The sequence below is a fragment of the Rhynchophorus ferrugineus genome, unplaced genomic scaffold (assembly GCF_030347505.1).
Source record: "Rhynchophorus ferrugineus isolate W39M unplaced genomic scaffold, kcgeb_rfMv2 rfM3, whole genome shotgun sequence".
Lineage (NCBI taxonomy): Eukaryota > Metazoa > Arthropoda > Insecta > Coleoptera > Curculionidae > Rhynchophorus > Rhynchophorus ferrugineus.
The window spans coordinates 14139861-14154346 of record NW_027472582.1 but is presented as its reverse complement, the minus strand read 5'-3'; the positions used below and the strand labels follow the sequence as shown (position 1 = coordinate 14154346).

General features: G+C 28.1%; 4 protein-coding genes across 13 annotated transcripts; 1 reads left to right on the top strand and 3 right to left on the bottom strand.

The window, feature by feature from the left end:
• Nucleotides 1-118: 118 nt before the first annotated feature.
• Nucleotides 119-2449, bottom strand: Hat1 (Histone acetyltransferase 1). 3 transcript variants are annotated; one of them, XM_076400999.1, is made up of 8 exons: nt 2423-2449; nt 2020-2116; nt 1880-1958; nt 1569-1828; nt 1343-1514; nt 935-1152; nt 610-875; nt 119-543 (listed from the first exon to the last, which is right to left on the bottom strand). In XM_076400999.1, the coding sequence occupies exons 1-8, from the start codon at nt 2432-2434 to the stop codon at nt 358-360; spliced, it is 1290 nt and encodes a 429-aa protein (XP_076257114.1). In that variant the 5' UTR covers nt 2435-2449; the 3' UTR covers nt 119-357. The 3 variants fall into 3 exon arrangements, with proteins under 3 accessions (XP_076257114.1, XP_076257115.1, XP_076257116.1); XM_076401000.1 differs by lacking the exon at nt 2423-2449 and adding an exon at nt 2180-2319; XM_076401001.1 differs by lacking the exon at nt 2423-2449 and adding an exon at nt 2176-2305.
• A 461-nt stretch (nt 2450-2910) lies between these two features.
• Cul2 (Cullin 2) lies at nt 2911-8995 on the bottom strand. 2 transcript variants are annotated; one of them, XM_076400974.1, is made up of 14 exons: nt 8780-8995; nt 8516-8683; nt 8251-8413; nt 8093-8189; nt 7835-8010; nt 7571-7783; nt 7323-7514; nt 7008-7268; nt 6758-6916; nt 6449-6670; nt 6306-6387; nt 6068-6252; nt 5795-6013; nt 2911-3964 (listed from the first exon to the last, which is right to left on the bottom strand). In XM_076400974.1, the coding sequence occupies exons 2-14, from the start codon at nt 8632-8634 to the stop codon at nt 3833-3835; spliced, it is 2220 nt and encodes a 739-aa protein (XP_076257089.1). In that variant the 5' UTR covers nt 8635-8683; nt 8780-8995; the 3' UTR covers nt 2911-3832. The 2 variants fall into 2 exon arrangements, with proteins under 2 accessions (XP_076257089.1, XP_076257088.1); XM_076400973.1 differs by having other exon boundaries at nt 8063-8189; nt 8780-8988.
• car (vacuolar protein sorting-associated protein 33A) lies at nt 8930-12915 on the top strand. 7 transcript variants are annotated; one of them, XM_076400985.1, is made up of 14 exons: nt 8930-9019; nt 9765-9998; nt 10074-10223; nt 10279-10486; nt 10540-10643; nt 10706-10870; nt 10921-11093; nt 11150-11353; nt 11408-11584; nt 11640-11738; nt 11855-12011; nt 12091-12197; nt 12279-12420; nt 12476-12915. In XM_076400985.1, exons 2-13 carry the CDS (start codon nt 9869-9871, stop codon nt 12390-12392), a joined length of 1788 nt encoding a protein of 595 aa, XP_076257100.1. In that variant the 5' UTR covers nt 8930-9019; nt 9765-9868; the 3' UTR covers nt 12393-12420; nt 12476-12915. The 7 variants fall into 7 exon arrangements, with proteins under 7 accessions (XP_076257100.1, XP_076257104.1, XP_076257101.1 ...); XM_076400989.1 differs by having other exon boundaries at nt 8987-9019; nt 9888-9998; XM_076400986.1 differs by lacking the exon at nt 8930-9019 and adding an exon at nt 9560-9720 and having other exon boundaries at nt 9798-9998.
• On the bottom strand, nt 12511-14089 carry LOC143194300 (required for meiotic nuclear division protein 1 homolog). Its single transcript, XM_076400992.1, has 5 exons — nt 13593-14089; nt 13339-13538; nt 13100-13285; nt 12866-13052; nt 12511-12718 (listed from the first exon to the last, which is right to left on the bottom strand). Exons 1-5 carry the CDS (start codon nt 13980-13982, stop codon nt 12557-12559), a joined length of 1125 nt encoding a protein of 374 aa, XP_076257107.1. The 5' UTR covers nt 13983-14089; the 3' UTR covers nt 12511-12556.
• Nucleotides 14090-14486: the final 397 nt, after the last annotated feature.

Sequence of the window (14486 nt, the reverse complement as noted above, 5' to 3'; positions counted from 1 at the left end):
TTTAAGTTATGGAGAACTTATGGATTGAAACAGAACAACCCTCGAATGTCAGCATCACGGTAAGAAAAATCGTTAAGATGTTGATAATTGAGAATACATTTAGGAAAACTGAAACCACGATATATGTCTAAAATATTTATTTTTAAATTAATACAGAGATAATAAAAACAGTAATAAATATTAAAACCATTCAGGCATATTCCAGGATGATTTAAGTTATGGAGAACTTATGGATTTAGCTGTATATTTGTTTTTTGCAATATTATATTATTATATACATATTCTGATAAAAAGTTGAAAATATTAGAAAACGAGTACAGAATATTGTATTAATATTGCATTGCTCAATAATGTATTTCAATTTTTGGCTAAAATATTGTTTAGTTTGTCTTTTAATTTTTTTTGTAAATACTTTACAGAAGGCTCAATATCCTCTAGATATCTTTTGTGCTCAGCATCAACCATAGCACCTTTTTCAACTTGAATTGAGACTGCTGCTCTGTTCATATTGCAGAACCTTTTACTCGCTCTTGAGGATTGTTTCTAAAAACAACAAAAACCACATGGTTTTAACAATTCTTTGATGAAGAAACCAGCACAACATCTTACCTCATTGTTATTGGATATTCTTTCTCTAATGCATTCTATATATTTATTATAAAAAGATTGTCCTTTTGTAGCTGAGTAATACAAACCTAAAATATCATACACCCTCTGAGTTTGCCTTCTAGCAATTTTGTTCTTTTTTGCAATTTTGAATATGTCATGGGATTGTACGCTGAAGAAATCAATTTTTTTCTCTGATAATTCTTTATGAACCAAAAAGCAATCATCAAGATCACGAATTTTTTGGAACGATGTTGTTGGTTCCTCAACTAAAATATAAACCAAATATTTGTATTCAACCAAATCAACCAATATATACTTTTACTACCTGTTAGATCAATAACATTGCTCATATCTCTTAATGTACTTGCTACTGTTTCATATAAAACAGTACCTAGACCTCTTCTCTGATGAGATGGTAAAATGAAGAATTGACTAATTCTGGGCCTAATATTATTAGGATAGGCATAAAATTTATAAACAGTACAAAACCCTAGTGGTGATCTGTAAAGTTTTTTTTTTATTGGGTGTTCAAATTCTTCATATCTAAAATAAACACATATAGATTAAAATTATAAAATATGTTACAAGAAAATACAATATCCAATAATTAATATTCAAGCTCTTATGTAAGTATATATTTTAAAATTCTTTTTAGAGGACCATAAAGTAATCTGACAAAACATTTATATACTCGATAACTACTAGTGTTTTATATTCATAGTAAATTTCTTACACATAAAATATAAGCCAGCGATCATCATCAAGATCTATAAAATTTGCAGCATCTATAAACCACACAATGAATGTTTCAAATCTAGCATGAAAATCTTTAAAATCTTCATTATCTACATTGTTTTTTGTTATTTTGTAAGTGGCTTTAATATGGTGATCAGGAAACTGAGTCACTAAAATGAATTCATTCATTAACAAACAAAATTAAACAAACATATTAAACCTACTCTCTTTCTCATCTTTAAATGTTTTTATCACTTCTCCAAATATTTGTTCATGATCTTCACTGTCCATCATATCAATAAAGTCATCATAACTACTAGTAAAGTTCTCTGGCAACCAAGGATTTAAAGATTTCACAATATCATCAGCCTTCATATGATCATTAACAATTTTTCCAGAGCTTTCTATATCTAAATAACATCTACATGAATTATGCCAGTAATTTAGATTTATAGAAAGGGATCGATATCCAAAAATGGATTCACTATAAGAAGAAAGTATTAAACTTTTTACTTTTCAATAAATTATTGATTACCTTTCTCCAAATATTTGATGGGCCATTTCTGGTTTAAAATTTATTCCCTTGTCAGATTCTAAATCATCCTTATCATACACTAAAACAAAAATGTGTATTTTAAATACAAATAATGCACATAAATTTTGCTGAAAACATACCGAATTTAAAATTTACAACATTGACGGCTTCTTTTCTGTACACAGCCATTTCAGAATCTTCACCTACGTTACTGTTAGAAGGGCCTTCTTCAGACATCTTAAAATGTATATTGTTTTTATTTAAACAGAAACAAGTGAGTTAACCAAAAATATTACTAACAAATTACTTCGGGCTTTAGAGGCCTTGTAATTAGTTCAATTTAGAGATAGTTAAAAATAAATCAACAAATATATTTAAACAATTACAAAAACTCGCTTTTCTTAGCTAACTTAAAAAGGCGCCAGAAAACCTAAAAAAAAATGACAACAGATTTGATTTGTTTTCGGTTATGTTTCACACATAAGTTGGGTTATTTTATGAAATTTGGATAATGATAAAGTTAATTTATATTAGGGCCTTCACCTTAATAAACATTTTAATAAAAGTTGAGAATATATAAAACTTTAAATAAACAAATAAAATAAATTTAATGGACTTTTTTATTTACGTTGTATATTTAGTTGCATAGCATATAAAAGAAGTCCTCAATCATCAATGAAATTTACATTCTTAAGCATATAGAGTACCTTCCGAGAAATGTTAGAGCCTCCCTAAAACCACCACAGTATCTTATTGCAATGTCAACAAAATTTCTCACTACGGAAAAAAAATCAGTTGTGTTATCTTTTTTATTTTTTCAAATAAAAGCGTTCTAAATATGGAGTTGCAATGAACGGATTTGATAAGCATTAAGTGTAATTGATTGATTTTATTGAATAATATAAAAGTAACAATTTATTTTGTCAAACTAAAAATATACTGAAAGTGTACATATTCCATATATCAAAAATATATATTTTATACTGTTTCGAAAACAGGGAGGATCAAAGGCTGACAATAAAAAAACAAACTGTACAAAAAACATTTATTTTACATAATTATTAAAACAATATAAATAGTTAAACAGTTCTTATCATAATATTCAAGTTGTAAGTTTAAAGGGACAATAAGCATGTTTCATTATTTTGCAGTAAGGAAGGGTCAATAACAATTCTTACCTACAACTTGAATTAAATAACTAATTTATATGTATTTACAATATAGTACATGTGCTAAATTATTATAAACAGAAAATGTTGCTGACCTATAATCTTATCGAATGTACCAAATAGAAGATGATTTAACATGAATCGTTCATTTATAAATAAATTTTACGTGACACACTAAGTTACTTGTTTGCAGATTTAATCCATCTTTTTTAATTACACCTTTTAGATTTCATTACATAGTAACGGTACTGAACTAACTTTACTTTAACACACATACTAATATACACAAACAAATGATTTAGCGTCCTGTAAAAGATATTTTGAGAGCAGTTTTTGGGCAGAGATAAGATGATGGTAAATGTCTACAGCGAAGTGTAAGTGTCGGATTTTTTAAATGAAGAAAATAGCCAACTCGCAAATATAATGTTAACATGTATTGGTCACAATAAGAAAATTACAAGTTTTTAAATACGACATGTCCTATCAAATAATTAAATGATATACCACAAAGAGTGATAACTAATCAGTAGTTAGTGACATTAATATTTGATTTGTTTGTCGGGTGTGTAATGTGTAGCTTAAATATACCTTGAGGTTAGCTACCTCACCAATATTGTAATATATTTAAATCGGGGATCTTAAAAACGAACGATACTTTGTAAGAATAAAATTTAATGAAAATTGACAAATCAGGGAAAAAAATCTAGTCGGATAAAAATACCAATTTCTGTTAAATGTCTTTCCTTTTATGCCGAGTACAGGGTGAAGTGTCTAATCGATGAAATTAAGCTACATAACTGTACTCTTCGCTTGAATGGGGTGTGCGTTCAATATATTGCTTGTCTATTAGAGATTCAATACATTTTTTTATAAGCTGGACGCTGGGGGCGAATGATACCTTTGACTGTGAATATACCTAAAACAAAGATTTTATAAATTATTTGTCCAGAGTGAAACGGTGTATTTTCATAAATTCGGCTTTTCCATAAAATAACCTCCTCATCAGCAATATTCTGTTATTTATTTAATCACTTATTTACAACTAGACTCGCATTATAAATAGAAAACCGAACCGACATACAACATAAGTTACTTAATCGTTAAAGCACTTTAAATATTCCTTATGAGTGCAGGTCGCTCCAAGTAATAAAAACACATTAAAAATCAATAAAACAATGTAATGCTATATTAATGCGTTCAAATTTCTTTTTTTTTTTCAGGTGTATAATAGTGATATCTAGACTGGATACATTTCATAAAAGAACATGATGACCAAAATGATGATCGAAAAATATAGGGGAAGTGCTTGAAAAATTATCAGATCCAAAAAATACAGGAATCAAAACAAGAACACTGAAAATATTTTTGTTGCCAACTCAAAAATCGATTTCTAAGTATGAAATAATGAAGTCTTAAGTAAATTATTCATCATATTTGTTTGTACACAATAATAATTATAAATTTGTATATATTTTTTGTAGACACTTGAGAAGATGGTTGATTTAGCTGGATGTAATCTATTAGGAAGTGATAGATACATGTGACTGCAACTGATAAATTGAGAAATTCAGAGATTGACAGAAATAGTTGTCTATGGCACACTAAAAGTATTGCAATGGACAGTACTTTCAACATACCCTCGAAATATAACGATTTTTGTCCAATATAAATACGCCATCTTAAGACAAAATAGGATAGCTTGTTCACTGTTCTAACATTCGAAATTTTATTTTTAAATGATTGAGAAATATAACTGAGAAATAAGTTATACAGCACAATTTATAGACATACGTTTTTGAATCCCATTCATTCCAATAAAATGCGATTAGTCTGGCCATTTTTACACGAGAATAAGAAAATGAAAGGATTTTGGACAATGTTAAATGATGTACTGCTCTGATCAAAATTGATGTTGAGTTCAAAATCTTCCGAGATGAACGAGAGTATTAACTTGCGATGGACAGTACTTTCAACATACCCTCGAAATATAACGATTTTTGTTCAATATAAATACGCAATCTTAAGACAAAATAGGATAGCTTGTTCAATGTTCTAACATTCGAAATTTTATTTTGAAATGCTTGATAAATATAACTGAGAAATAAGTTATACAGCACAATCCATACACATACGTTTTTGATTCCCATTCATTCCAATAAAATGCGACTAGTCTGGCCATTTTTACAAGAGAATAAGAAAATGAAAGGATTGTGGACAATGTTAAAAGATGTACCGTTCTGATCAAAATCGATGTTGAGTTCAAAATCTTCGCAGATGAACGAGAGTATTAACTTGCGATGGACAGTACTTTAAACATACCCTCGAAATATAACGATTTTTGTCCAATATAAATTCGCCATCTTAGGACAAAATAGGATAGCTTGTTCAATGTTCTAATATTCGAAATTTTATTTTGAAATGCTTGAGAAATATAACTGAGAAATAAGTTATACAGCACAATCCATACACATACGTTTTTGATTCCCATTCATTCCAATAAAATGCGATTAGTCTGGCCATTTTTACAAGAGAGTTAGAGAACAATGTTAAAAGATTTATCACTCTGATCAAAATCAATGTTGATTTCAAAACCTTTCGAGATTGACAAAAGTATTAACTTGCGATGGACAGTACTTTCAACATATCCTCCAAACATTAAATTTTGTTTTACTATATCCGCAATTTTAAAACGAAAAAGAATATTTTGCATAATGTCGTAAAATAAACAGTTAATCGATGTACTTACTTCCTGTATGAGCAAATTATGTTTAAGCACCTTCCTGGACTTCATGATTCGTACAATGGCGGCCTGCAAATACATCTTTCTGTCTTCTTCAACAGAATTCATTGTTTGCTCAACTTCGTGGGGCGTCTCTTTTTGAACAGCAGCAGTAATCCTAAACTTAGTCCTCTTGTTGGAATAATCCAAGTTTAAGCGTAAATTGGTCTCAAATTCGTCAATTTCCTAAAAATACATGATTAATGCAACTATCATAATTTCCCTAAATGGGGTAGCTACCTCGGTGTCAGCTAACAGTAACTTTGAATCGACCAAACTAACTGCGTGTCTCTTAAATTGTTCTGAGTTCAACTGGAGTGTTTCCTTGATTTCTTTACACGATAAAGTATCCACCTTCTCAAACAACAGAAGAATGGCCATTTGAAATGTTTGTACAGTAACTACATAAGGTTTCCTTAAATAACCTTAAAAAAATGGTTTTGGTACGATTCTAAAATGAGATTAGTAGTCTGTTTACCTAATTTTAACTCAGCCTGGCACAAATGATGCAACCATGTCAACTTCCTCCCATTAAACTTATTATGATAAAATGATTCAAACTAAAATATAAAACAACAATGTGTTATATGTTCGGATGCATTTTGAATTTTGAATTATTACCATTTGCACGCTTTTTTCTAATTGCTGTGGTAAAGCAAATGGAGTCACGACAGCTTGACCTAAAGGCCAGGCGCCTGCTTGTAGAACATAAATTCCAAAATTTATTCCTAATTCTATTTTATCATTATTTAAAAATGTTTGGAATTTGTTGTTTAAATCAGCAGATACAGACATATCTGTGAACATTCTATGTAATTTACTGGTAAACTCATAACCACAAGCCTAAAATGAAAATACGCAATTTAAAAGATGCAATAGATTAACAAGATTAATGGCATACTAAAATTTATTTATAATAGCTTTTCTTACCTGTTTCAATCTATTAATCATAGCTTCTTCAGCATCCATACTTTGTGTTTGCTGATGAATCAATCTTTTGGCTAATGATCTTGAATAAAACTTCTGAAAAACATCTTTATCATCAATGTACTTGAAAATTATTATACTTTCAGATAGTTTTTCATCGACCTAAAAATCATTCATAATTAGAACAAGAATCAATAGATAACGGTTATACATATAGAAATGTATTATTGCAAAATAAGCTTTTTATACAAACCTCAGATTCACATATTCCTTTACTGCTCTTTTTAAGTAATGTATCACAATATTTTGCCAACAATTCAGGACTTCTACATGGTGATCGGCCATCATTAGGTCTGTGATTAATAACAGAATTGCAGGCTTTGTCAAGTGCCCCCATAAAGTTTTGATCAGATTTAAAAACTTCATTAATTAACGCTCTATATTTTTTATAAACGGTTAATAAATTCTCAACAAAATTTATATGGACTGAGTCCCCTTGCAGATTATGTATAGCCTAAAAAATAAGAATTTAGCTTGCAATAACAGGTATATATTGAATACAACATACTGCTAAACCTTGATTTTTAATGTGATCAAAAACTGTATCAACCAATGACACTAATGCATTAGGGACAGTCTTAAGTAGATCGTACATATTAGACAAGTCCTTCCTTTGTTCAAATTTAACCATGTTTTGGCATTCACTATACAAAAACTGTAAATGCTCTGCTATCATATGTTGCTGACACCTGTCAGCAACCTGAAAATTTTAATTAAATATTATAAAAGAATAATATTACCAATCTCATTACTAACCTTAGGTAAAGAACTGCTGTACAAAAACTGTCTAGCTCTAAATAACTCCTCATCAATTTTTGCTTTTACCTTTTCCATATATAAACTAACATTTCTCTCTTGCAGCAAAATTGCAGCATCCTTTTTAAAATGTTCACCACTAGCATTCAAAAATGGCATTTCAAACAGCTCAACATATAACTGAAGTTGTGACTTCTTTCTATATGCTTGCACCTGACATGAATATGTTTTAGAAGAGTAATGACATTTTACTGGATAATTTACTTCAACAAAACTGAGTATTGTCCCTTTTACTGCTTCAATGGGTATCTTTGGCGGCAGTCCAGCTCTATCCAAATCAATAGCCTCTAGTAGTAACTTAACTAACCTGTGACCTAGGGGTGATATCATATTAGTCTGCCACACTTGAAGAGCTAGTTCACCAATCTCCATTTGATCCCCTACAACAGAAATAATTGTTTAGCAAAACTTTTTAAAGAGATATACATGTACCTTGAATTGCAACATTGGGATCAATACTACCATAAATAATTTCAGCATCTGACATCCTTTGAGTCCTGATATGCTGCTGGTTCAAGTAAAGATAAAGGCTATGTAGGTACCGGCTTCCTGCTGAATACTAAATATAAAGTACAAAACATTAACTATTTGAGTTGCACTAAGTATATAAAAGTATATACCTGAGTCCAATAGAGAAAATAATTTTTTACTAAACTTTGTTCACCATCTTGTTGAACTTTAATAAGTAATTGGGCAACATGGTCAATTAAGTATTGTCTTGTTTCAGCATATAATCTATCTGCTAATGGCTCTGGATAGGCAACACATAAAGAGTAAACATCCCTAAAATTTATGTTAGTTTATATATTTTATGTTATTATACATATATTACAGATTTAAAAAAAACCTAGTTTGATTTAACAAAATTCAATATCGAATACTCACGAAAATCTATCATTCCATACAGTCCGTGGTACATGATCTAATGTAATTACACCTCTTATAGTTTCTTTGATTGCCTTCCATGTAGCATTAAAATCCACTTGTCTAGGTTTTAGTGACATTTTTGAAAAATAATTGTTTAGTCAAAAGAATGACGATGCAATATTTTCACTAAAAATAGAAAAGTTGTGAGCACTTTTTGATGCGAAAACAAAACACTTTCCATTGACAAAACAGTTTTTGGTTTAAGTTAAAAATAACTCTTACCTTTTGAAACCACTGGTAATTCGCCCTTGAATCACTTGAAAATCTATCAAAAACTTCAAAACATCAAGAACAGAACATTATAAGACATTAGTTAACATTACGAGATTCCTGAAATTTTGAGAAACTAATATCGTACAAAGTAAATTAGGAAATACGCATAATTTGCAAAGTAACCTCTTTTTACAATAGTTTACGAAACATCTGTCAACACAGTTTCAAGTTAATACCGCTAACGCTGCAGTAAGTTAGTTATCTTATTTATCAGATATATTTAATATATGAAAAGTTTTATTCTCTGTTTATAATTCCTTTAAAAATGTATTTCTATTCAATATTAAAATTAGGGATGCAGAAAAAATATCGACATATCTTTATATGGATATTTTCTGAAAAAATATCGATATTTTTGGCCGATATTTTTTAACCCATATTTTTAGATATTTTTTCAGAATAAATTAAATATCATTTTTAATAAACCATTAAAAATAATATTAAAATTGGTTATTAACTTTATACTTTTTAAGAAATTTAGAAATAATATATATTTTTTAAGCTAATATTTCACTATTTTTGTTTTTTTTAAGGATATATTTTTTTGTAAAATATAAATATTTTTTATACATATTAAATAAAAAATATAGATTTTTTTTTGTCCCATATATCGATATTTTTTAAAAAACATCGAAAAAGATATATCCATATTTTTTTAAAGTTTATGAAAACACAAAAAGAAAGCGAATTTTTACGAAAACACAAAAAGAGTGAGGCATATTAAGAATTGACATTTGTGGAGTAGATAAAACACACAACATGTAAACACTTGTCACCATGTTAAAAAACAGATATTGAGAATATCTATGTTGATATTGAGACCGTTGTAACAGATATTGAACGTTTATTAAATAATTTTGGAAAATATATATGTAAATTACTAAAATAAGGTTGGCTTTTAGTTGTTTATTATTATTACTGATCTTCCCAATAGTAGGTCAACTGTACCACAGCTGATTTTGTTTAGATTTATTGATAAACAATCAAAAATACGATTAGGCTGTACTGTAGAGCTAAAGAATTAATAATAAATTTATAATGTCTTCTCATCTGCAAGGAGGGCGAGTAGATTTATCTTTGATTGAAACTCTTGCGAGGGATGACTTAATACAATTACTTCAAAAATGTCCAGGAAGCAAAACAATTGTTTGGGATAGTGCTCTGGCAGGTATTCTAATTATTTAATAATTAACATTTATTATATCATAATTAAATTATTTTTGTATTATAATTAATATTGTAGGACCAGTAGGTTTAATTGCAAAGTATGTATTACTCAAAGAGTATCAAGTTAAAAAAATGTATCCATTAAGGCCAACTCCATTACCTGAAACTGATGTTGATCACATTATATTTATTTCAAGACCTAAGTTACATTTAATGGAATATATTGGTATTACAACCTAATTCCTTATAAAGATCTATGTATTGGTAATATATATTTTAAGCTAAAAATGTTCATGATGATAACAGAAACAAACATAATTCCAAAAAACAGTACCATCTATTTTTCGTGCCAAAAAAGAGTTTATTGTGTGTAGATGCATTGAAACAAAAAGGAATGCTTGGAAATATAATTTTTATAGAAGAATTTAAATGCCAAATATTTCCTTTTGAATCAGATGTTATGTCAATGGAAATAGCAGAAGTTTTTAAGTAAAGGATTATGAATAAAAACTTTAATAGAAATTTATAGAATTATGTTGTAGAGAATATGTTATAGAAAATGATCCAACATATATCTATCAAACCGCTCAAGTAATTATATTCATAGAGAAATTGTATGGTTCAATATCTAGAGTATGGGGAAAAGGTTTGTTTATTTTTTTATTATTAAGTTTTACTTATTCAATATTATTAACATAATGGTTTTAGGCACAGCAGCAAAACAAGTTTGGGATTTAGTAAAGAGGCTTCAAAGGGAACAGGATGCCTCAGAGGAAATTAAAATAAATAAAAGGTCATGTATTGACCAGATTCTATTAATTGATAGGTCAGTAGATCTAATAACACCACTAGCTACACAGTTGACCTATGAAGGTATATTTGCAAGTTTAATTTTTATATTTAAGTTAATGAGTTATTTTTAGGTTTAATTGATGAAATATTTGGACTTGACAACTCAGCTGCCCACTTTCCAATTCATAATTTTCTAAGCAGTGATGAGAGAAACACAGAATCCTTGAAAGAAGATAAAAAACTATTGATATTAGATTCCTCAAATAAGTTATTTGCTGAAATAAGAGATAAAAGTTTTAATGCAGTATGTAATTAATATATTTTTACAGATATTAAATTGTTATTAATTTTTTGTTTAAGGTTCCAGCTTATTTGTCAAAACAGGCAAAGATCATTAGTACACAGGTTGAACTTACACAAGATAAAACAGTACAGGAAATGAAACTCTATGTACAAAGGTTGCCTCAAATATTAGCAAACAAAAAACAGTTGGCCAATCTTACTGCTATAGCAGAATGTATTAAAGAACATACTGATAGGACCAACTTTTTTGATACTTTAAAGGTTTGTTAAATTATATTCCAAAGTAAACATTACTTGATGTTGTATTTTTAAAAGGCTGAACAAGAGTTTCTTAGTTGTTATGAAGTTGATAAATCAAGTCCTTATATAGAAGAGCTTATAGCACAAGGAAAACCTTTAATGCAAGTTCTAAGACTGATGTGCCTTCAATGTATTTGTTCATCAGGTTTGAAACCAAAAGTTATGGAAACTTATAAGCGGGAGCTAGTACAGGTACAAGAAAATGTTTTATTGTTTAATTATTTTATGCATTATTTCTTGTCTAAAGGTATATGGTTTAGAAGCATTAATTGCAATAACAAAATTGGAAAAAGTTGGTTTACTGAAATTACAATCCGGCACACGACAATACACTGTTCTTAGAAAGGTATTTATAATATAGTTAATTGTTAATAAATCTAACATTTATTAGGTCATAAATATATTCTTAATCATAATATTACCTAAGATAAATTATTGAATTAATAATTATCTTGTTTTCAGACTCTTCGTTTGGTTATTGAAGATACATCTGAAATAAATCCTACAGATATTTGCTATGTTCACAGTATTTATGCTCCTCTGAGTGTACGTTTAGCTGAACATGTTACTAAGAATGGGGGATGGAAGCAGTTACACGATGTGTTGGGTCTTTTACCAGGTTAGTGACTTATTGTATTGTTTTTTATTTTTGAATATTCTGTGTACATAAATATAGTTTTATTTTCGTTTAAACATAGGTCCGACTCTAGATGATTCACCAGAAGTTCCATCAAATGTAGTTCAAAATATGGATGCACCAAAAGTAGTACTAGTTTTCTTCATAGGTGGATGTACATTTGCAGAGGTAATCTAGAGTTTTGTTGGATTATAGATTTTATTAAACTTTGTTGTGTAGGTCTGCACATTAAATCATTTATACTTTCAGATTTCAGCTTTGAGATTTTTATCACAACAAGAAGATTCTAATGTAGAGTTTGTAATAGCTACCACTAAATTGATTAATGGTACCACATTTTTAAAATCAATTATTGAATCGTAAATTTTGCTTTTAAATAATTATATTTATGGTAAGTTTGTTTATAGTTTGTAATTTTTAATGATATAAACTGCTTTGTTTTTCAGAAATAAATTTAGTTGCATTAAATGTAATTAATTGCTTTAAAATATTCAAAACTTTATTGATACACTTATTATTTATTAATATTAATGCATATATCTGTCTATGTAGTGAATTATTTCAAATCCTACTTCTACCATAATAAGTATGATAATCATCCATTCTAAGCGTATATGGTGTTTATCACTTAAATGGTGAGATACTAGTTCAATTAGGGCGACACAGTGGTTAATCTTTTCATTCATTACCTAAAAATAAGAATTGAGATAGTGGCTTTTTAATTATAATATATATCTTTATGTTATTTTAATTTTATTCTAATTAATATATTTTAAAAACTGTTTATGATTACTTTTTCAGTTGAAAATCATATACATTTTCGTAAATATAAATACCTTTGTTCTTTTGTTAATGCAGAAATATATGCAAACTTGGTTATACAGTATTTCTAGTTTTTCATTTTCCCAATAAAAATCAGGGGTATCTAATACATCTGAACTTAAATTTAGGTAATGCCTAAGGGCAAACAATTCTCCATGTTTTCGAAGAACTTCTTCTCGTGACAACTTAATTTTTTTACCTCTAAAATTGCCTAATCATAATTCCATTAAATAATATAGGTTACTTACTTTTTCAGATCTTCTGTTATGCCCTCAATTTGATCTATATATTTTTCTAAAGAAGCTTCCCATATACCAAGCTTTACAGATTGCAACATTGCATTTGAAAATGTGTACTTAATTAGAGGAATATTCTCTATTTCAGAATTAGGATTTAGCTCAAAATTTCCTTCTTTGTTAAGACAACTTGGTTTCCTTTAAATTTAAGAATTGTTATGATAGCATAAACTCTATAATATTGTTATTACTCTTCATTATTATGATAGATATAATTCATTATTTCACTTTCTGAATGTACTAGTCTTTGCGAATAACTATCAATTTCATATTGCCTTAGAAAGCTAAGCACATTACTACTTTCCAAATCTGTTATATTCCATAAAATTACACTTCCATCTCTAAAGAAAAATATTTCCCTTGGCTCTTTTCCCACTCTATATTTTGCAATCTAGAACATTGAAAAATAAAATTACTGAAACTTTTAATATCCTTGTGTACATACAGCATGTATAACATTATTATCATTAGGTATTGGATAAGCATCATATAAATCCTGTTGCTTTAAACCTATTTTCAAATTTTCTAAATTATACTCTTCGGCAGTTGCAAAAGCAACAACAGGAAAAACCCCTGGTGTTAAAGCATCTTCTTCTAATGTTTTCTTCTTACGAATTAATCTTTTCTTTAATTGTATGGAAGATATAGTGTCATGTGTATTACTTCCTATATATTTAGGGAATAAAACATTTAATCTTGATAGTCTTTTTGTAAGTTCTATTCTCGTTATATTTGTTTTGCAAAAACTAGTTGAAAGATTTTTTCGCAGTCCACACAGGAATGTACTTTTATTTAAAATTGGCGTTATGGTATTATATTTACAAAATGAATACATTTTTTAAATATATATATATATGTATATTACAAAAAAATAAGCCCATAAACTAGAGGTTACGTCGAGTTATGGCTACAGAGAAAGTTATGGTTAGGTCCTTAAATATATATTATATTCTTTATAATATATACGTAAATGTTTTAAAGTTATGTGAACTAGACTCTTCTATTTTTTTTGTTGGTAGAATAGGGGTGTTGGCCGCCAAAAAATAAATACCTATCTATATTTTAAAAAATATCGATATATTTTTTGCAACAAATATAAAAAATCAACATTTTACAAAGAATATATACTTAACTTACTTTTAAGAAAAATTAAAAATAGTCATATATTAGCATAAAAAGATATATATATATATATATATATATATATATATTTTTTAAATGTTTTAAAAAGTAATGATATTTTTGATGGACCATAAATTCACCATTAATTTATAATATATCAGCAAAAAAATATCGAATTATCAGCCAAAAATATCGATAGTTTTTGTGAAAATATTTT